The sequence below is a fragment of the Gossypium raimondii genome, chromosome 10, assembly GCF_025698545.1.
Source record: "Gossypium raimondii isolate GPD5lz chromosome 10, ASM2569854v1, whole genome shotgun sequence".
In the NCBI taxonomy this organism is placed as follows: domain Eukaryota; kingdom Viridiplantae; phylum Streptophyta; class Magnoliopsida; order Malvales; family Malvaceae; genus Gossypium; species Gossypium raimondii.
Genome location: NC_068574.1, coordinates 31473111 through 31496809, shown reverse-complemented (window position 1 = coordinate 31496809; position 23699 = coordinate 31473111). Strand labels below are relative to the sequence as shown.

Sequence of the window (23699 nt, the reverse complement as noted above, 5' to 3'; positions counted from 1 at the left end):
ATCCTATTAAACAGGCCAAATAAGCTAGCCCACCGTAGAATAGGGAAGTAGTGGGCCAGTATTGTCAAAGGCACCATCCGGGTAAATGTTGGAAAAGAATGGGTGCTTGTTTGATTTGTGGCTCGATAGAGTATAAGAGGGGTAATTAGGGTGCTCACAAGGGTCATAACCAAAACAGAAATGGTAATGGTAATGGTAATGGTAATCAAGGACGGAGAGCATCGACTCAGGGTGTGAATCAAGCTAAAGCTAGGCAACTTGCCTTGGTATATGCGGCTAGATGCTGGTAGGATAGAGATGCAGCTGGTGTCATAGCATGTACCTTTACTATCTATTCAGTGCCTTATTTTGCATTTATTGATATATGATCTACTCATTCTTATATTTCTTGTGATGTGGTTGTAAAATTGGGGATTGGGGTAGAGAAAACTGAAAACGCTGTTACTGTAGTCAATCCTTTAGGATCATCTGTACTTGTGAATAAAATTTAAAGGAGATGCCCTTTAGAAACTCAAAGAGAAATTTTTCCCATCAACTTAATAGAATTTCCTTTTAATGAGTTTGATTTAATTTTTGGGATGGACTGGTTGGTTGAGCACCTAGTCCATTTGGATTGTGCACTGAAGAGGTTAATATTGGTGGCGGAGATTGGAAAGAAGATTGTTATATTTATGGAACATCGAAATTATCTGTCCAATGTGATGTCTGCTATGGTAGCAGAAAAGATGGTGCAAAATGGGTGTAAGGCATTTCTGGCTTATGTCTGAGATAGAAGTGTTGTTGATCCTTTTTTTGATAGCATTCGTACACTAAGGGAAGTTTCTGATGTGTTTCCTAAGGAACTATTGCGGCTGCCTCCAGATCGGGAAATGGAATTTGGTATCGAATTGTTGCTAAGAACAGCATCGGTGTCCATTTCTCCCTACTGTATGGCACCTAAAGAGCTTAAGGAGTTTAAGGTACAATTACAAGGGCTGTTGGATAGAGGCTTCATGAGGCCCAGTGTTTCACCATAGGGTGCACTGATTTTTCTGTGAAGAAAAAGGATGGTACACTTTGGTTATGCATTGATTACCGACAACTGAACAGGTTGACTATCAAGAATAAGTATCCTCTACCAAGAATTGATGACCTATTGATTAGTTTACAGGTGCAACTATCTTCTCAAAAATTGACTTGAGATCTGGGTATTGCCAACTTAAGGTAAATGAATTTGATATTCCCAAGACTATCTTTAGGACTCGTTTTGGACATTACGAGTTTCTTGTCATGCCTTTTATGTTAACTAATGCACTAGCGGCATTTATGGATTTTATGAATCATGTCATTCATCCCTTCCCTGATCAGTTCGTCATTGTATTCTTCGACGACATCCTATTATATTCCAAGACAGAATGTGACCATGATTAGCACTTGAAGGTGCTCTATAGATACTTCATCAAAAGAAACTTTTTGCTAAAATTAGTAAGTGTGAATTCTGGTTGAAGGAAGTTATGTTTTTGGATCATGTGGTATTAGCAGAAGGTATCCACATAGATCCTAAAAAGATTGAAGCCATCTTAGATTAGAAGCAACCAAAGAATGTCTTGGAGATTCAGAGTTTTTTGGGTCTCGCTAGGTATTATCAAAGGTTTGTTGAGGGTTTTTCCTTAATGGCAGGCCTATTGACTAAGCTATTGAGGAAGAACACTCCATTTAAGTGGGGAGAAGTGCAGCAAGTTAGTTTTGAGAAGTTAAAATTCGTATTGATAGAAGCTCCTATCCTAATTCAACCAGAACCTGGTAAGGAGTATGTTGTGTATAGCGATTCTTTGCATGTTAGGCTTGAATTTTTTCTAATGCAAGATGGTAAGGTAGTAGCCTATTCCTTGAGATAACCTAAGCCACATGAATGAACTTACCCCATTCATCATTTGGAGTTGGCAGTTGTTGTTTTTGCACTTAAAATATGGAGACATTACTTGTACGGTGAAAAGTGTACTATTTACACAAATCCCAAAAGTCTCAAATATCTCTTTACCTAAAAGAAAATTAACTTGAGGCAACATAGGTGGATTAAATTATTGAAGAATTACGACTATACGATCAAATATCACCCCGAGAAAGTTAATGTAGTGGTTGATGCCTTGGGTAGGAAGGCAATGTTTGACTTGAGGGCTATCTTCACTCGCTTGAGTCTGTTTGATGATGGGGGTATCTTAGTTGAATTGAAAGTAAAGCCTATTTGGATTAAAGAAATCAAAGATAAGCAGAGTTTGGATGAATCTTTAGCACCTCAGTTTGAACAAGTTAAGGATTGGTCGACTGAAGACTTTGGGATTAATTCTGATGGAATTTTGTGCTTCAGAGGCAGATACTATGTACCCAATGATCAAATTTTGATACAATCTATGTTTTAGGAAGCACATAGCAGGCCTTATGCTATGCATCCTAGAAGTACTAAAATGTATCGCGACTTAAGATAAGTTTATTGGTGGCTATGACTTAAATATGAAGTAACAAAATTAATATTGAAATGTTTAACTTGCCAGCAATTTAAAGCTAAGCATTAGTTTCCATCAGGGTTGCTCCAACCAATTCGAATTCCATAGTGGAAGTGGGAGAGGGTGACAGTCGATTATTTTAGTGGGTTGCCTTTGACTCTTACTAAGAAAGATTCAATTTGGGTCATAGTGGATAGGTTGACGAAGACCACCCATTTTATTCCTGTTCGCACTGATTATTCTCCTCAAAAGTTAGATAAGCCCTATATTTTTGAAATAAAGAGACTGCATGGAGTGCTAGTGATGATTATTTCAGACCGGGATCCTTGATTTACATCTCAATTCTAGAAGAAATTACATAAGGCTTTCAGTACTCAGTTGGATTTCAGTACAGCTTTTCATCAACAATCTGATGGTTAGTCAGAAAGGGTCATTCACATTCTAGAAGATATGTTGAGGAGTTGTGTAATTAACTTTCAAGGTAATTGGGAGGACCATCTACCGATTGTGGAGTTCCCCTGCAATAATAGTTTTCAGTCAAGTATCCACATGGCACCTTACAAAGCTCTTTATGGTCGTAAGTGTCACTTGCCTTTATGTTAGGCTAAAGTGGGCGAAAGAATGTTAATGGTCCAGAATTGGTTTTGGAGACCGAGGATAGAATTTGATTAATCCGGGATAAATTGAAGGTGACTTCTGATAGATAGAAGTCATATGCTGATTTGAAACGTAAGGACATCGAGTTTAATGTGGGAGATTGGCTTTTCCTTAAAGTCTTTCCATGGAAGAAAGTTCTAAGGTTTGATCATAAAGGCAAGTTAAGCCCTAGGTTCATTGGCCCATATCGAGTGCTTAGAAGGATTGGTCCCGTGACATATAACTAGAGTTTCCTCCTAAGTTGGATCGTATCTACAGTGTGTTTCACGTCTTTATGTTGAGACGGTATCAATCAGATCCCTCGCATGTTGTTCCAGTAGAGATTAGACCAAATTTGACATTTGAGGAGGAACATTTGAGGAGGAATCAAGGTTTTAAGGCAAAAGAAAATTTCTTTAGTCAAAGTACTTTGGGGAAATCATGGCATTGAAGAGGCTACTTGGGAGCCTAAGGACTCGATTAGGCTTCAGTGTCATCATCTCTTTAAATCAAGTAATTTCGATGATGAAATTTCTTTAAGGGGGTAGAGCTGTAACATTCAGAATTTTAGATGAATGAGAATGCAAAATTATTTCAAAAAAAAGTGAAATAGCCCAGTGGTTAATTGATAAATGAAAAGTTATGGACATTAGATTAAGGTTCCAAGTTTGAATCCTTTCCATTGCAAAATAATTAAATTTTGCAAAAATCTCTTCTTCTTTTTTAAGTGTGTGCCACCCATGCCTAACTAAACCTAGGTATAAATATTATTTTTTAAAAATTTGATCAAACTTTAATCTTATTTTCTCCACCCTAGTCGTCCATCCCTTCTCCACCCCTCTATTCTTTTCAATTTTTTCTTTCTTCTTTGTTGTCACCGCCCAAACCCCTTGAATCACCATCTCTTTTTCTTTTCTTTTGCCACAAGATCTTGCACCATCCTCCCCTCAATCTTTCTGCCATTTTCCCCTTAATTTTCCGGCCCCAAATCTTAAAGTTTTGATCTCCAAGAACTATCCCGATTGTTGCCAAAAAGAGCCATTACCACCCCTCTCATCTAGCTTGTGTAAATTCTTAGTTTCTTTCAATTTCTTGATGGATCTTGTAAGTTCAGTGCCCAAATTTACAGATCTGAAATTAGGGTTATTTTTAAATATTTAAATAGTTTTTTTTTGGCCTTCCAAGTTATTTTAAATGTGGTTTTAAATTAGCTCTAAATTGGTCATCGTTAGTGGTGGTGTGTGCGCCTAAAGGCCAGAAAGAGAGTTGTTCTTTCTTTAAATTTTCTCATATTTTCCATAAATATCTTGGGTTCTTGAACCTTTCCTAATCAGCATTTAATCATGTGTAATTTAGTAAAAATCAATCTTCAGCAATCGGCGACTTAAATCTGACAATTCGGGAAGCGTAAGTGTGGTTGATTATAGGCTAGTGTGTAGTTTCAGTTTAGATGTTGGGTAAAATATTAATTGATATAATTAAATATTTTAATATTGGAATAGCTACTGATTTTTTAGCATTTAAATGCTTTAGGTGTCGACTTAAATGCCCCAAATCAAAAGTGAAGTCGTTAGACGTCCGCGCGTACGAGTCGTATCAAACCAATGTAAGAAACCTAACTAGTTTGGATATGAAAAATCCATATAATTGTAACGATTGGATTAAGCCCATAAGAGGATGATTAGAGGCTATTTAAGTGGTATATTAATTTTTTTAAATGATGATTTTTAATTTAGGTTCATTTTAAAGCCTTCAGGAGAAACCTCGAAATTCACAAGTGTGTTGCAGTAGAGTGTAATTAAGATGTGGATCCTAACTCATTAACTTGAATGTTTTGATGTTATTTTTAAATGATATAATTGATGAATAATCTTTCTAGTCGGGCTTGGCTAAATGGCTAAGTAATTAAATTGTAAGTGGCCGAACTAGGTACGTTTTGAGCCCTAACTATTTGGCATGTTAGCAAAAATGCGAGAATGACTGAATAATTGTGTGATTGATATTGTTGTAGATGATTAGTTCATTTAATGTATTTTGGTTGTATGTATAACATGATTACGAATGACAATGAGGCTTATGCATGATATATTTGTATGAATGATTTGCTATGAAATATTTGAAAGACTGTATATATGCACTCGAAAAAGAATTGTAAGTTATATGAGATTATGATATGTTGAACGACACCATCTTAATGGTGAATTGAAAGTTAGATAAATGGTCATATTTACTGAAAGTATTTGATAATATGAGGGCGTGTTGATCATGCCAAAGAAAGATGAAAGTATTGAATTCATGACTATGTATAAGATTGTATGACATCTTGCATGTGCATTGTGGTGTGATTGATATTATAGTTGACAGAGGATTTCTTTAGGGTACTAGATGCATATTAAGTTCGCATTTATTCGTAGCCAGTGCACTGCATGGGAGTACTGTGGAGATTGGTGATTTTATCACATTTAATGTTAAATGGTAGATTTTTTGCAACTTTGTTTATTTGGTGGTTTTACCACATCGAGCTTTGCTGGTATTTATTGGAGTTTGGCATATGGGTTTTGGGGAACTCGTGGTGTGTAGCAAATGGTTAGGGTAAGAATTCATTTTTGCATTCTGACATGATCATGACTCATTAAAGTATTGTTTGTGCTGCTTGATTGTAATATATGGTTCCTTGTATGAATGCTTAATGTATGCTAAATGCCTTATTGTTTAGACTCACACTGAGTTAATTAGCTCATCCCGTTACCTCAGACTTCACAGGTAACGAATGAAACTAGGATCAGACTTGTCATGCAGGCGTACGCCAGACTTCGTACTTAAGTTCTATAATTTATTTAAAGTTCGCTAAATTTATTTGGTTTTGGACTGTAAAATTATTTGAACCGTGGTTTGGGTTTATTTATGTTTTGGGGATTTTTCATGCATGCATAGTTCCATACTTGAGATTGGTTTATAAGATTATTTTGAAATTGGACCGGGCATGTCACTTGGCTTCATTAATAATCGGGTTTTGCTTCATTAATAATCAGGTTTTTAATTGTTTTTATGCTACAACTATACCTAATAGGGTTTTTCAAAAGCAATGTCATGCAAGGTGTTTTCCTAAAATCATGCTAATGTTATTAACTTAACTTAATGAAAGTGGATTTATTAAAGGAACATTTTCCAAAAAAAAAAAGGTAACCATGATTTTAATTAAAACAAAGTGCATCTAAGGTTTTCAACCGACGATAGGGCAGATTCTTAGGTTAGGTGTCCCATGTGCCATCGCAATTAGGCCATAACATCTAGGCCGGGTTTGGGAGGTTATAGTGAGGTAATTGCGGAGAACCACCAACATTCGGCTAACATCTTTTCTTTCTCTTAGCTATTTATTTCTCTATTGTTTTTAATTCATGGTTGCAACTTGCTTGTTATTTTTCACTTTAAGCATTATGACTTAATTTTGTTATACTAGAATATTTAGGGATCCTTAGCATGAAGTTATCGATGTTTTGCTAATAATTTTTTGTCCAGTTGGTTGTTTATTTTTTTAGTGGTTTTTCATGTTTAACGCTCACTAAAACATAGTTTATATTAGTAGGTAATTGAGTTAATTCTTACATTTTAGATGATGATATAGTGTTACATTGCATAATCCTTAGGAACGATGTTTGAAAATGCGATCTTAAGGTTAACATAGTAGAGACATATGCTAAGGTGATTTAAAGATCTAACATAGTCACTTCAAGAGAAGCCTACAATCAGTGGGTCCTCAATTAGTAAACTACCATATTACTGCAACATTCTACAACATTGCTCTAGATTTTTGCATGTTAGGGGAAATAAATGTTCTAACCTTTCATGTCATTATTACTGAACTTTTGTCACTATTTTCATTGCTATACAATTTGTGTCATATCCCATATTTTTTTTAATTGTAGTACGAAAACAAAAATACAAGAAAAGGTATAGTCTAATGGTAGCAAGCCCCTAAGTTATTTAGGAGGTCTCTAGTTCAAATCCCCTTGCTCCCTTATTTTTATTAAATTTTTTGCACACGTTTCCCATGTGCATTAAAGCATTACTGTCCAACCCCCCATTGTTGCCTTAATTAGTTGGATTCCTTTCCCTTTTTATGGGTCAAACTTGCCATAAGTTGGGGAGCATGATCCCCCTTTATGCTCCTATGTTCCCTCTCCTTCCTTTCACCTCATCCTTGACAAAAATCAAATGTTGACCACCCCAAAACACCCCATTGTCGTCCACCCCTTTCATTCCCTTTCTTTTCTTTTCTTTTCCTCTCCTCTCCACTTCGTTTCCACTCCTTTTTGGCCAAACAATCACCGCCTAAAATTCCTCCACCGTGAGCTATAGCTTCACCACCTCCACACCACTATCCAAGGTTCTCTTCTCCCCCTCTTTCCTTTCGATCACCGCCCTTCAGTGTCACTGTCACCATCGCCGCTGTGAGCCACCGCGAACCACTGCAGGAAAACCTTCCTCCACCACTCTTTTTCTTTTCTTTTTTCTCTCAATATTGTGACCAAACCCTCCCACTTTTTATATTTTTTTCTCACCTCATTGGACCACCGCCAGACCATTATTACCGCCGCCGATGCCATTTTTTTACCAAGTTTCAATTTTCCCATTTTTGTTTCTCTTTCAATCTCTCTCATCTCTTCTAAGGATTCAATCATCCTATTTTATTTGTTTTGTAACCAAGACTCATCAGTCATATAATCCTTGTAGATCGTTAAACCTCTTTACTCATTCGCCGAGATTCATCATTAATTTTTTTATTATCTAGTAGTGTAAGTACAGGAGAAGTATTGAGAATATTCTTCCCTTTATATTCTTCCCTTATAGATGAATAGTATTAAGTTACTTTCATTCTTCATGTGTTGACATCTGGTAATTACATTCTTTGAAGGACCAAACGACGCCAATCCAGAAAATCATTAGTGTGACAACGAGGGCATCGGGTCCAAGTTTTGATCTAAGGGTAAGTAGTTGGTGAGATTTATTTCAATAATAAATCTTTAAGTAATAAACTATATTCGATGGATCTATACTAAAATACATATTTGGTGCATTAGATTAATCTACCGACTTTAGATCCAAGCGAAATCTCTTCTAATAGGATTGTGGCAATATGATATACAACATAAGGTGTGGGATCTAAATCTTTAATTTTAGTATAATATGTCACTTTCATTTTTAATAATATGTTATTGAAGAACTATTTGAGAGTACACAAAGTACTCTATGAGGATTTGAAAACCTCATTGAAAGGAAATCCAAGTAGCTGATCTTAATCCCTTAGTTTCATGAAAAGCATGATTTGTGATGTGTTGATGTGTGTGATGGTGACATGTGTGCAAATCTCATCTCTATGTTATGTGATGCATGGCTTAATTGATATGTTGATAATTTAAATATGTGTTATATATGTGTGTGATGAGATCCATGATTTAATATGAAAAATATATTAAAGCATGCTAAAGTGCATGTGGAAATCTCATCTCTATGTTATGTGATCAATGATTTAAATTGTGGACAAGGTGTTATGTGGTTGTTTATCAGTATATATGTGGTGGCTTCTCCACGAATGGTATGTTATTGGATGGACAGTTTCTGGGGAACTCTAAATTGGTGTGTAGCGGAGATGAGTAGGAAATTCTTCTAAATGTCATTTGTTGCATAACCGTGTCACAATATATTTATGTATGCGTATTAGTGATGATCTGAGATTTCTACAAATATGATATATATGTTAAAATGGAAGTGCTTAATTGATGTGTTGATATGCATGATATAATATTCTTTTGATCTCACATTGGGCTTGTAAGCTCACCCATCTTAGGTTTATGTTTCAGGTAATCCTCGTAATTAGGACTCGAATGTGGATTCTCGGTGATGCTCTTGGATACAATCTTCTTAGTCAATTATGGACTTTATACCATTGATAGATTTTTATGGACTTTGATTCGGGTTGGTTTTAATAACTTTTTTGGGACTTTATTTTAAATTATGGACAGTGGCATTTTTTTTTGGACACGTTTGAATTATTGCATGGATTGCTATGTTGGATATTCAGTTTTTGAATGATCATTAAACATTTTTAAGAATTAATATTTGCTGCAAAAGATTTTTTTTTAATTTAAGTTATACTACAAGTATTTGAAATAAAAGGAACAAATAATTTTATTTAAAAGACATGATATTGTCAAATTGACATGTTTCAAGGAAAAATGAGCTTTTCTTATGAAAACATTTTGGCCATCATTATGGCTCATGTAATTGCTCAGATTGGGTTGTAACGTCTAGGCCCAATTTGAGAGGTTACAATTTGTTTTATTGTTTTATTTTGTTTCACATACTTAGTTAAATTTTGTTTATGTAATTAGTAACTAGTTAAATTTTGTTTATGTAATTAGTAACTATATTCACTCATATTTTCGTTACTTACCACTTTGTCATTAGTTAATTTTGCAATTGATTGAATTAAAATTTAGTATTTATGGAGACGATACTCTTTGCTTACTAATTTATTACTTGTTGATGACTATGTATACTTGCACATATTTATTAAACCCGCAACATATATATATACATTCAACAACTTCAAAAATCAACATTTCAAACATATCTAAATATAAAAAGGACTCTACTAGGTACATGCCATTTAACTAGCAAAATAAATTCACCAACTTTGTTAAGTCCTGGATTTTGTCTGGATGCTGAAGTCAATGCTCAAGATCACGTAAATATCCTAACCTATGCATGGGAAACAATATTGTATGCTGAGTAAATAACTCAATGGTATTTTTATAATTCAAATATCATAATGTAAATTAAATTAATATATGACATTTATATCAACAGAAAACATTACGTTAAAAACATCATTTATGCCATTTAATACAATATGAGCATGTTCTATTAACTAACTTGCAAATACTTTACATTAACATACCAAATACCGAATTGAATGGAATGATTCATTCCAATTTCATGTCATTCAATACAAGTACTAATCTACATATTAAAAAATCTATAATCAGTCCATACTTTTTCATTTAACTAGTATGTAAGTAAAACACATTAATGCCACATATCCTAATCAATTCGGTCATTTTAACTCAATTTCATCCTAATCTTCCGAATTTATAAATCCAGTATACATAATCTTTCACAATAGCAATTATTTCGTATAACATTATCTTTTCACATTTCAATTCCCCATTAACCTGACTCGGACTCGAACAGGTACATGGATCCAACCAACACATCAATTTGGCACCCAGTGCCTCATTAGACATGTAACACCCTAGATTTTGGGGTTAGAAGTTTTGTGTTTTGTAGGTAGGGTTAGTGGCTAGATTGAACAACTGTATTTGGTTCCAGGTTCTAGTGTCAGAATGGGCCTACTGGTCTGGTGGTTGGTTGTGTGTTAGTTTGTCTCTAGGTCCCTAGTTCGAGTCCTCAAGTGTGCTTTGAGAGAATTGTTTTGATTAAGCTTTGTTCCGGTTTTTTAAAAGATTAGATTAGATATTTTTTATTTTTTATTTGTTTTGCTTATATTTTTATTATTTTTATTTTTGTGATATGAAATGAAGAGTTTTTCTTTTCAGTTTTTTTGGGGGTTTCCTATTGTTTCTTGGTACGGTTCCTCTTTTCTCCTCTCTCCCTCTCTTCTCATAAAATTCTTTCTCTTTCGTCATTATGATTTCATCGTTTTGATTTGTTTTTGGGTTCTTGAGGAATATGTGATTGCACAGCAAGTGAAGGCTTTGTGGTTCACTAATTGTTGGGGCGTTTTTTGTAAATTAATGTGTGGGATTTGAACCTTTCTCTTTTCATTAATGAAATTATGAATTGGATATGTGTAATTCAGTGGTTATGAGTGATTTCTAAATTGTTAAGTTTCGATGTTGAATAGCTGATTTTTCCTGTGGAATTTGGCAAATTCTGTGTCCTAAAATCGTTCAATCTTAGCATTAAATTGTATGTTTTCAGTATATTTTGGTATCTTGCTAAGTTACCAAGGGTTCGAGAACGGTTTTGGCAGCAAATGCACGATCTGCAGCCTGTTTTGGTGTGGTTTCATGACCACACGGGCGTCTGCCCCAACACAGGAAGTTCACATGGCCGTGTGCATTTGGGATTTAAGGTTTCCAAGATAAATTGGGTGCCACATGACCATATGGTTGATTTGGAAAAATTAGTCAATTTTTACACAGCCGCGTCCCCCGGGCACACAGGCGTATGTGTTTGGGAATTAGGGATTTAGTGATTTGGTGCCACACGGCCATATGGCTAATTTGGGGATTTAGGGATCTCACACAGGCGTGTGTTTTGGGCGTACAGTCGTGTCTTCCCTGTACTTTATTGTAGTACAAACGGACAGAGAGTTACACGATTGGATGACACGACCATGTCCCTAGGTCACACCTGGCGTGTGCCTCCCTCCACAGAACCTTGTGCCCTTCCACATCAGTGTGTTGACCCCCACACGGCCCAGGCATTTCTACATGGCCAGAGCACACAGCTGTGTGGCCTAACCTTGCTAAATTTTGTTCTGTGTTAAATTAAAGCTTGATTGAAATTATGTGTGTTCCAACTTTTAGCTAAGTCTTAGTAGGGGTTTGTGGGACTTTGTTTCGGCCTATATTGCTATGCTTATATAAATATACCTTTATTTCAGCGGATTTTTTTATCGTTACTTGTTGTTACTATACAGTTGATTCTGAGTCTGGGTAAATGGTTGTACGCATTCTTGACTCTGAGTGATTTGTGTATGTGTGTTTGAGTGTGGTACGCATTATGTGACTGCATGGGAATTCTATAATTGATTGTCTAGATGTGAGTTTCTGTGTCCAGATGACTGTCTGGAAAAATTGTATTTTGATTCTATACATTTATTTGCATACATACATTTGCATAAAACATTTAGGGTTTGGTTGTAAAAAGAAGGAAGACTGTTTTGATTTGGCAGTTAAACTGCAACCTATCTGTAAAGCAGTTTACAGTACTGTAATGCATATACGACAGCTTTGCTACGTATTATTATTTGATCTGGCAATTTAAACTACAACATGTATGTACAATAGTTTACAGCAATGCACTGTACAACAGTTTACAGCAATGCACTGTACATACATACATTTGCATAAAACATTTAGGGTTTTGGTTGTAAAAAGAAAGAAGACTGTTCTGAGTGGCTTAGTCCACATACATGGTGTGTAGGGTTGGATGGGCCTTTCGGGGTCCTATGTGGTGTGTTTGGACGGATGAGCTTAAACAACTCTTATGGGGTGTGATCAAGGGACAGAGCGGTGTTTTAGCTGGATGGGTGGGTTTTGATATTTGACTGCATTCATACGCATCTGTTTGATTGTATCAGGTGTAGGCTTATCTGACTGTACTCTGTCTGACAGAATTACACTTGTGACTGAGTGTTTGTGTGTGACTTGGTGTGCTTGAGTTGTTACATTCTGTTAGGACGTTGGTTCCAAGTTTACTTTTTGACTTTGTCTATATTTGTAAGTCTTTTTTGCAATTGAATTGATTTCTGTAATTCTGTTACTAGTCACGTGTCGGACTCATACTGAGCTCGTGAAGCTCATCCCCTTTAGTGTTTTACCTTTCAGGTACATATTCGTGTTCTGTTGCTAGACTCGGTATGCGGAGGTCTTGGAAGTACCACATTTTATTTAAAACTAGTTAACTAAGTGTTATCAGTAAATCAAAATTTCAAATAAACGATTTTGAACTTTAAGTTTTGTTTTGAATATTGTAATATTTTTCGGTTTGTTAAACTAAAATTCCCTACAACCACTTCGGTGATCAAAGTGACCTCCGAAATTCGGCCAAAACTTCTGGGCCAATTTTGGGGTGTTACAAGACAATTCTGAAGCAAATAGTTTGTGCCCAACGCTCATCGGTATAATTGAAGTAAAAGTTTTGTCCAACACTCATTGACACATAGTCTAAGTAAGCTTTATTCTATGTATCCTATGGCATGCCAACTATATTCGACTCTGCCTGAACAATTGATAGAGTAACCAAGGATTCAATTTTGATAATATCTCAATTTCATAATTCAAAATTTTCATTTCATCAACCAATCATCAATTCACATGTATCATAACATGATTAAACCTAATTCAAAGTAAATTTTACATTTGCACCAAGTTACAATATTTTTAATTCTATTCAGTTTGGTCTTTTATCTCAATACTCATTCAAATCATATAAATTCATCTCGATTTATCAATTTTGGATCACCTTGTAATGTTACCATGCAAAATAGAATACACATACAACAACTGAAGTGGTATGAATTATAGAAATACAAACCAGAAACTCCAAGCTAGTCGTCGATGGCTTTAGCTTTTCCTTTCCCTCTCGAAAAATCCGGATCGATGTTAACTATGAATTACATAAATACAAAATACAATTAATATCAAACCAAGTTCACAATCAATTTTCATTTTATTCAATTTAGTCATAAAATCTGGACTAACATAACTTCCAATTTAAAACTCCAAATTAAAATACATTTTCACTATAATCCATTAGGGACCTCCTATTTCTTATTTCTACAACCAATTTTACAATTTATTTAGTTTGTTCCCTAATGTACAAAACTATCAATTAACTTCACAATTTAGTCATTTTTCACATCTGAGCTTAGAATCTATCAATTTGACACTTAAAACTTCAAGAAATCATGAATGGTAACTTTCTAAAACTTTAACAGTTTAACAAATTGGTATATGGGCTAGCTAAATCAAGCTCTCATGACCCCAAAAACATAAAAATTACAAGAAAATGACTAAATTAAACTAACCAATCAGTAGACAAAGCTTGAAACTCTAAAATGTCAATTCTTCTTCTTTTCTTTTCTTTAATTTTTGGTTGTGAATGAATTGATAAGAAGAAATCTTCTCTTTTATTCCACTTTGTTTTATTTATTTTACATATTATTATTTTAATATTTATTTTCTTTTCTCTTAATTATTAACAAAATTATAATGAAATTAACCTACTTACAGTCCACTATATACTAAAATGGTTTAATTTCCATTTTAGATCTTGGATTAATTCTTAAATAAATCTTCAACTCATTTCCTAATTAAAAATTGTATATAGTGGACGGTAAGTAGGTTAATTTCATTTCCTAAAATTTCAACCGATTACTCCTCAAATGATAAGTTGGGTTGGATTTTGATTTCTTCCACCGGAATAATAAGAGACAGATCCATACAATATCTCCTAAGCATGGACACATAAAATACATAATGTATTTTTTGTAATTTCACCGGTAATACTAATTTATAAGTCACTAGTCGAACCCTTTTATGTGATTTCGTAGGGTCCGATGAATCTAGGGCTCAACTTCCCTTTATGACCAAACCATAGAACTTTCTTCCATGGAGAAACCTTTAGAAATACTTTATTGCCCATCGAATACTCAATATCTCTTTGTTTCAAATTGGCATATGATTTCTACCTATCTGTTGCTACCTTCAATCTGTAAACACTTGAAAATAAGTTTATAATATTTTATCATTTGATTGCAAATTTGACTACGTGATAGTTTATAGTTTTACTTTGCCATATAAAAACATTTGAAAAACTAGGAATAATGCAAACCTTTTTTACATGATTTTAAATTGATTCTAAAGTCCCCAAATCGTCTCAAAATTTATTTTATCATTTTATAAAAATGTTTTAAGGCTTGAAATTTTAAAGACCTCAAAGATTTTCATTCCATAAGTGCTTTCTCCTATTTGTATTGTATGTCAGAACCAGTGAAGGGTGTTACAGATTTGTATATTTGGATTTTCATAATTCAAAATTGCAAAGACTCAATCCATGATCATTCTTAGTTTGAAATTGTACAAGTAATCCCAAAACTTTTCAAGATTTTATTCCTTAAAATTCAATTATTCTTGTTGGAACACCGGTACACCTCATGGCGCAGCGGAAAAAATAAATCCGGTGATCGCATCCAAGGATCCATGTGCAAGGAACGAATCAGGGAAAGAAGGGTATGAACAATTACCTTTAATCGTCTGGAAAACCAAAGATAACTATTGTGAAACTGATATGCAATTGTATGTCTATTCCAAGCCGCTATGAAAAGTTTTAGTCTCTACGTAATCCACCCGGTGTGACAACGAACGGAAAGAACTCTCTTAAACTTTTTCAGAGAGAAAAACTCATTGACGACTGCTGGACCTCATACACTATATTTTGAGTATATAAGGGTTTTCTTAAAAACCCTATATTTCTTAATTCGGGAATAGTTGATATCTTATATGAATCAAAATTAATTATAATAATTAACCAAATACAATAATTATAATTCCCATAATTATAATAATGTTTGACCGAAAAATTACAATTACAATAATTATAATAATATTCTATCGTAAATTATAATTAAAATAATTATAACAAGGATTTCGGTAAATTATGTTTAGTTAAATTTTATACGAATCAAATTCATATATATTAATTTAACCATGTTCTCATTATGTGTACAACATACTTGTACATATAATTCGTTCGATATTTAACTGCCCAATTAAATTAATTCTATAATCAATTTAATTCATGTGATAGCCAAAAAATAATACCAGCAATGTTTGGATTCCGTTTGTTTCAACCATAGGGTGTGACCCTATAGGTTCTTGTAACGTTAGTAGTAATACTAGAACGATTCTAATATTATAAACAATGAGTGGCATCTAGCAATGTATCATTGCTACCTAAGTTACAAGAAGTCATGATTCGACATAATCTCTATGTGATTAACCATTCATGTATTAAATTATTTTTCATTTATATCTAGAATGGAAACAAGTTATGGAATAGTCACACTTGCATAGTCCATCTAATGTTTCTTGATATCTTGAGTAGACTATGATAAACAAATAAGTATGATATCTCATTTGAACTTATTCAAGCATGGCCATGCATTTCTAGTCTCACTCAATCAAGTGGCTTAAGATATTGCTCCCATTATGTAGGAGGGACAAATCCTATATTGATCAACCATATCCCACTACATAGATTGTGGTATATCCAACATCAACTTTTATAGAACAACTAGTAACAGTGGACATTTGACTATATCAAATATACGACTCACGATGTTGGGATAATGATGATCTCAAGTCTGAGGATCGTATGCATAGTAATCACTATGAGTAATGTTGTGACTATTACATAATAATCCAAGAAACATACTCATAGCAGGTCAATCCAATATGTTGTTCTCTAACACACATACTCATGTATTGATTTTGACATCCCACATCAATGACAACACTTTGATATCAATAAACTACACATTAGTCTTAATGCATTATTAATGCCCAATCCTACAATAATTCTCGACTAAGGACCTTTTAAGAATAATCATATTATTTTCAGGACATTATTATAAAATAATTTATTTATATACACAAAAATAAACTGAAATAATAATGTCAATGTCTTATATTAATAAACGAGGTAAAATAAGTATATTATTACAATCATCTCATGATTCGCCTTTGAGCATACTCTAACAATTCTATTATTCATATTACAATACAACATAACAAGCACATTATAAATATATATAGAGAGAACTAGTATATGAATTTCTGTTGAAACTATTTGTTAAGATGTTCCAAGAGAAGCTTCTGCCTAATATGTCTAAGATAGGCGAACACTTTATGACGGTCAGGGATGTTCTCTTTGATGACAGGAACTTCCATAAAGTTTTGAGCCCATTGACATAGTCGAGGCAAGGTGTTCGGTTCCAGAACATTAACTTCAATTACCTCTTCCATAATTTTGAACCAATAGGCTATCATCCCATAAGAGATATCCACTAAATTAATGGCATTGCCACCAAAAAACTTCTTGTCCCCAAGTGCTTGCTCTTCTATGATTTTCAAGGCTTCTAATAATTCCTTTGTTGTTTTCTCTTGTTCTTCACCACCCGTTGATCGAAAAAAGTCACTGAAAATCGGACCCTGAGATGATCATGATTCATTTTTAATATTCTATTAATAAATGAATATGAGAGGAAAAAAATTATAAATTTAAACTGTGATAGTGATGTGATGTTACGATTTTGCAGTTTTGGTTATTTCCTCTTTGAATTTTATATATAAGTAAATTATGACAGAGGAGAAATATTTTATATAACAAATATATTTGTAAAAGATTGATGTAAAAATAAATCACTTTTTTGTTGAAATGTTAAAATTAAAATATTAAAAATCATGGCATTTTCAATTTAAATTCTATTAAACACATTTTCTAGATTTTAAATAAATATAGAATGATAAAAATACTCTTGTAGCAATGGTAGTTCTTTTATAAAATGTAAGTATTTGGTAAACTGGCGGTGTACTTTTTTTATTCTACAAACAACCTTAAAAATTTAACAGTGTCCTTTTTAAAATATATATATTAATAATTTTGTTACCCTAGGACACTTGTTAACCTCTTAACATTCCTTGTAGAGTTTAAAACCACCACTAGCAGTGTATCAAATATTTTCTATTATAAAAGGAATTAATTTTGATAATTTCTAAACTGAATTGGAACCCAATTGATGAGTAACATTAACTTAATCAACCATTTAAATAATAATATTGATATATCAAACAAACATTTTCTATTAAAATGATGATCAGCTAAAAAATTAACATCAATTTCTAAACAAATATTTTTCAAAAAAGAAAATGTTTGAGATTAGAAATTTTAGTATTTTCAAAACCTTTTATGAAGACAAGTTGCAAAATGATAGGAATACTAAAGTAAACTTGTTGTAAACTAAAGAAAGAGAAAGATAAAAAGAAACAGTGAGCCATAGTAATTTTTCAACTTAAATCCTTTAAAATTTTTTGTTTTGTTTATACTGTAACGCTCCAAATATTTTCGATATCTGACACTGTTTCAGGACCGGGTAGAGTGAAATTCTAAGAAAAAATGAAAACAAGTAAGATAGAGAATTGTCATAAAATTAAAATTGATATTGGTTATGGAAATCAGTCAAAAGAATTTTGAATGTGAGAATGTGGTAAAAAGGGTCAACTTGTAAATTCTAAAAGGTTAGAGGAATAAAATGCAATTTTGAAAAAAAAAGAGAAAAACATGAGTTATTATTAATTATTTGGTGAGGGGTGATTTGGAATGTGTAGTGGTGTGTTGAAAATCACTTTTGGACCCTATTGAAAAAAAAATTGAAAGTACATAGACTAAATTGCAAATTTTTTATTTTATCAAGAAAAGGGAAAATATGTAATTTTCACCACCCATATATTTAAACTAAAGGTTAAATATGATTTATGAGCTTGGAAAGGGTCAAGTGCCTAATTTCGTGAAGAAATTGTTAACGAGGCAAAAAGGGAAAATGGTAATTTTACAACAAAAGGACATATTTTTAATTTCTCAAGAATTATATATTGGAAATATTATTCTTATAATATATTTTACATGTGGAAAAAATTTAGACCTTTGGATGTGAATAGAATGAAGAGATGAATTGTGGGCCACGCATTTTATTTTCGTTTAGTTTAACTTTGACCTTTTGACTTTGAGCAAGCTTTTAGTATTTTAAAATGGAAATGAAAAAAAAAAAAAAAAAGAAGGAGAAATCATCTCTCTTCTCACCCACTTTGCTATTTCACCTTCTTGCTATGGGATCTTTCTTTCTCATTTCTCATTTTTATTGTTTTTTCTCCAAATCTCACCTAAAATCCAATATCCAAATTTGTATTCTTGCAAAAATCAACTAGAAAACTCAATTTCAAGTTTGAATTCACTCTCAACCCTCCATTCTTAGCCTAGCGTTTGGATGAGTATAGTGAGAGAAGTTGAAGCTAGAGAGAGAGAAAATTTCAATAAGATAAATATTGGTGTTTTTTGTTTCTCCTAATTTGATATTTGAGTTTGGATGCTATAAGAAAGCTTAGGAAGCTTATGCGTTAATATGTTGTTATGTTTTGATGTATGAGAAAATGATGAGAGATAGAATCTCAAGCTTGGATGAGGTTGGATTCAAGTGTTTAGAAGGTTTATATTGAGTACATGTGCATCCAAGAGGAAAGCACCCTTGGATACTTTTACTTTTCCTAAATTAACATGTTTAGGAAATTGATTAAATTATGGAATAAATACATAGGTCAAGGACTTATTAGAGAAGTTTGTGATTTTGGCTTGAGAGCACTGCACCACTGTTCGAGCTTGACTTTGTATTTCATTTGTTTTAGATTTCATTGGTGTATGAATCTTGGCATGTACAAAAGACTTAATTTGAACTTGAAATTTGTAAATTTGGTTTAGGTTTCAAACCTATGTTAATATTATTAATGAAGCTTTGATCCGTGATTCAACTAGAATATGTTTATGATGTGTATTTGAGTTTAAATTTTGTTACATATTGTTTTGAGACTTGTTGTAATGATATGGAAGTGTTTGGATATGAAATTGAATGTTTTTAAATAGATTTTTAGCCCTAGGGGTTTATGTTCCAATACTTATACAAAAGTATCAAAACATTGTAAGTTAGTAGCTAAAAAGCTACTGTTAGCTAAAAAGCTACTGTTCTTGCGCAAAGTACTCATATATAGGATCTAAGGATCGATACCTTACCCAGGGTGTTGGTACATGGATTTTATGTACCAATACTTAGCCCTTAAAATTGGGCCATTGCACTGTTTTGAGTATTTTGAGCCTATAAAAGCTCAAGTTTGAGCTTAGACACTTCGAACCACCTACAAAATGATCCTAAATGATTTTTAGATGATTTCACACAATAGCAACTTCCTTCATATTGGACATTGAGACATGCGAAGGTAATTACACACATAATTAGTCTCTGAACTTGAAATTACTCAATTTATTTAGTCATTTTTAACGTCGTTAAGAGGTGATGACATGTAGGGGTGAGTATTCAATCGAGTTGAGTTGAATCGAGTAAAAACTTTTTGAGTTAGTCCAGTTGACAAATCCTATTTTAGCAACCAAACTCAATTTGAATTTTTTTCGAATCGAGTCAAAAAATTTCGAGTCAAATCGAGTCGAGTTAACGAATCCTATTATTTATATTTAATGTTGCGTTTAGATGGACTGATTATTTAACTAGTAGACGAAGTACAAGATTATTTAACTACATGAACAATATAATGATTTTGCCTTTTAACTTAATGGGTAAACATTTATCAAAATGACGTAGTTTTGCCTTTTAACTTAATTATTTTGAATTTTAACTTTTAAAAAGTAAACATTTATCAAAATGACTTAATTTTGTCTTTTCTTATTTTGATTTTCGGATAACTAAAATTGTGTAATTCATATTCGAGTTAAACCGAAAAACTTAATTTTTATTTGAGTCGATCCGAATAACTTGATTAACTCAAATAACTCGAACTATTTAATTCAAAATTTAAATTTTTATCGAGTTTTTGAATCAAATCAATTTTGTACACTCCTAAAGACATGGCACTCTAAGAGAGTTTAATGTTATTAATTGAATTTTTGACTAATGATTTTAAAATCTAAAAATAAAATAATAGAAAAATAGAAAATAGAAAAAATATTAAGAAGTTATAAAATTATATAAAAATTATTGCAAATTTATAAAACTTAAAGAAAATTTAAAATTTCAACAAATATAAATTAGAAATTTATAAAGAAGAAATTATACAAACTATAGAAATTATATAAAATACATAAAACTCTAAAAGAAAAACTAAAATTTGAGATTTCTTTAAAGTTATCTTATGAAACTAGAAAAATGAAAGTGTGAAAATATTAAAATGCATGTTCCGAATGAACTCGAACACATGCGCATCCAAATTCCTCCTATCAAAATATATATAATTATTAAAATACATATATTTATTAAAATATATATTTTTAAATATATATATTCGGAAAAAACAAATGTATCTTTTAAGTTTAGATGAATTTGAATATTTATTTGTCTTTGAACATGCATTTTAATAATTGTTTTTAAATTTTTTATAAATTCTATAAAATTCTATAATCACTTTATAAATTTTATTATTTTGAATTTGTTAACTTTTTTATATAAAATTTGACTTAATTCCAAAGAGAAAACCATGTTCACTAAGAGACTTTTTAAAGAGAATATATTAAATACATATTTATTCTATTTCTTTTCATAATTGTTTTCAAAGTAATCTATATATAAATATAAATTTTTATACTGTATGCTGATCTAACATGTTTGTCAATTTATATTGAGTTTATATTCAATTTTTCGTGTTTTAATTATTGAATTTTTAACTTTATAAATTAAGCATAAAATAAAAGTTTCATTTGAATCAAAATACAAATCACTATCTTAATTTTTGAAATTTATTATCCAAAACTGCCTCAAAAATATATTAAATACATTGCTGATTTCGATATTTATGTGACATTTGGTATAACATAATCATGCAAAAAGAAATATGATCATTAGAAAAATAAACAAAATAGTCAAATTGATAAATAACTTTTATTACACATTAGTTTTAAGATGAATTTATATAACTGGAATAAAATTGCAATTTCCATAACTGATCTAGATTAAATTTCATCGTGTAGAACTCGAAAGAGGACAGAGAAAGTATGGTAATATATAGATTGTACATTTTCCTAAAATACTTTCACATTCTAGACTTGGGTGTTCAATTGGTGTTCCATTTATCATAATTCAAATTCAATTTTTATTTTATATTCAAACAAACAATTTTGAATTTACAAATTTAAACATATTTTTTATCCAAATTAATTTTTCAGAGCAATCATTAAGAAAATACAATTTTTGGGCTCCTCCTTCCTAGAAATGTCTATGGGCAGCGGATCCTGGCATGACTTTATTTAAAAAAAAATTTAGGTCCAAGTTTAATGTAGTTCAATCAAACTAGCTCATTTACTTATTCAAAACATAATAAAAAAATTTAAAAATCTATAACTTTATAAGGTGGGTAGTTTGCTTTCACTTTTTAAATTTATAATTATTTTTAAAATTGATATGTGTCTTCTTTTTAAAATATTTATTTTAATATTTTATTATATTTTTATAAGACATTTGTCAACATCGACTTTATTTGTAGAGTTTAAAATTCTACTTATAGTGTGCCAAATAATTGTCAATTTCATATTAATTTATGGAATAATATTTAGTACAATGCCAGAAGAGTTTTAGACTCGTAAGTAGGGTCAATATTTGACAAGTGTTCTAAAGAAATACTGATAAAATGGTTAGTATTTGATACATTGACAAAATATTATTTTTATTCTATAAGCAACCTTCAAAATTGTCAAATGTAGTTTTAATATATTTTATTGTTTCAGTATAAAATACTTGTCAATCTTTTAGCCCTACTTATAGAGTCTAAAACTCTATAGATAGTGTACAGAGATATTTCTCTTATAGTAAAATATTCAAAGAATATTAAAAAAAAGAAGACATATGTACCTTTAAAGAAAAATACCCTTCCATAAATACTAACTTTTAATTTATTATATAATTTCTAGTAAGTTTAAATAAAAAAATTTAAATTTATTTAATTTAAATTTGGACCAAACTCAACGGTTCATAAAATCTTTACCTAAACTCGGTTCAAGCCAACCGAACCAAGAAGACCACCCCATCTAATCCACTATATATTAAAAAAGAAGTGAGATGAATACATGTAAAAGAATTAAATCACCTTGTCTACTCCAAACTGAATCCAAAATCGAGCTATGGCTTTGTCATAAGGATCAATCGGCAGTAGTGGATTGTTGGGCCAAGTTTCTTCAATGTATTCCAGGATGACGAGGGACTCGGCAATAGGCTTGCCGCCATGAACAAGGACAGGGATTTTTTTGTAAACAGGATTGTACTTCAATAACAGTTCACTCTTGTTAGAAAGGTCTTCCTCTATGTATTCATAATTTACTCCTTTGATTTTCAGAGCCCAAATCACTCTATGACTAAAAGGACTTGACCAGAAGCCGTGGAGCTTCACTTCTGCCATTGCCTTGTTTTGTTGAGCTCAAGAATGACGATGCTATTGACAGGCCAAAGTTAATATAAATGGACTTCATGCTTGGAGAATAAGTTTCAATCTATGAATTCATTAAATATTTAATTTTTATATTGTATAAGTCCATATAGCTGTTGATATAAAATTTCTTATACTTAATGACGGTGAAAGTGACCCTCATATATTTCAAAGATCAGGGTTTCGTGTTCGACTTTATTTATGGTGTTTGACTTTTCATTTCAGAGATCTAGAGAAAGAATTTGATTTTATTAAGATTTTTAAAGTTTAAAGAATTTTAAAATTCGGTGAGTAATTTTAAGTGTATTTTGTTAAATCAATTTCTCTTTTCAAATTCCACAACATGGGGCTTCAAAATTTTGTTATAGTTTTATTTTATTTATTACACATCGTTCCACTATAAAATAAATATTAAAACTCTAAAATAATTTTTACTCTTATATATGTTTTAAAAATTTTATTTTATTAAAATATTTATAAATTATTTTCTTTTATAATTATTCTTTAATTCATAAAA

The 23699-nt window shown here is 31.8% G+C and overlaps 1 protein-coding gene across 1 annotated transcript; it reads right to left on the bottom strand.

The window, feature by feature from the left end:
* Positions 1-16591: 16591 nt before the first annotated feature.
* LOC105774942 (probable glutathione S-transferase) lies at positions 16592-23217 on the bottom strand. Its single transcript, XM_012597511.2, has 2 exons — positions 22847-23217; positions 16592-17143 (listed from the first exon to the last, which is right to left on the bottom strand). The coding sequence occupies exons 1-2, from the start codon at positions 23153-23155 to the stop codon at positions 16778-16780; spliced, it is 675 nt and encodes a 224-aa protein (XP_012452965.1). The 5' UTR covers positions 23156-23217; the 3' UTR covers positions 16592-16777.
* Between the last annotated feature and the right edge of the window lie 482 nt (positions 23218-23699).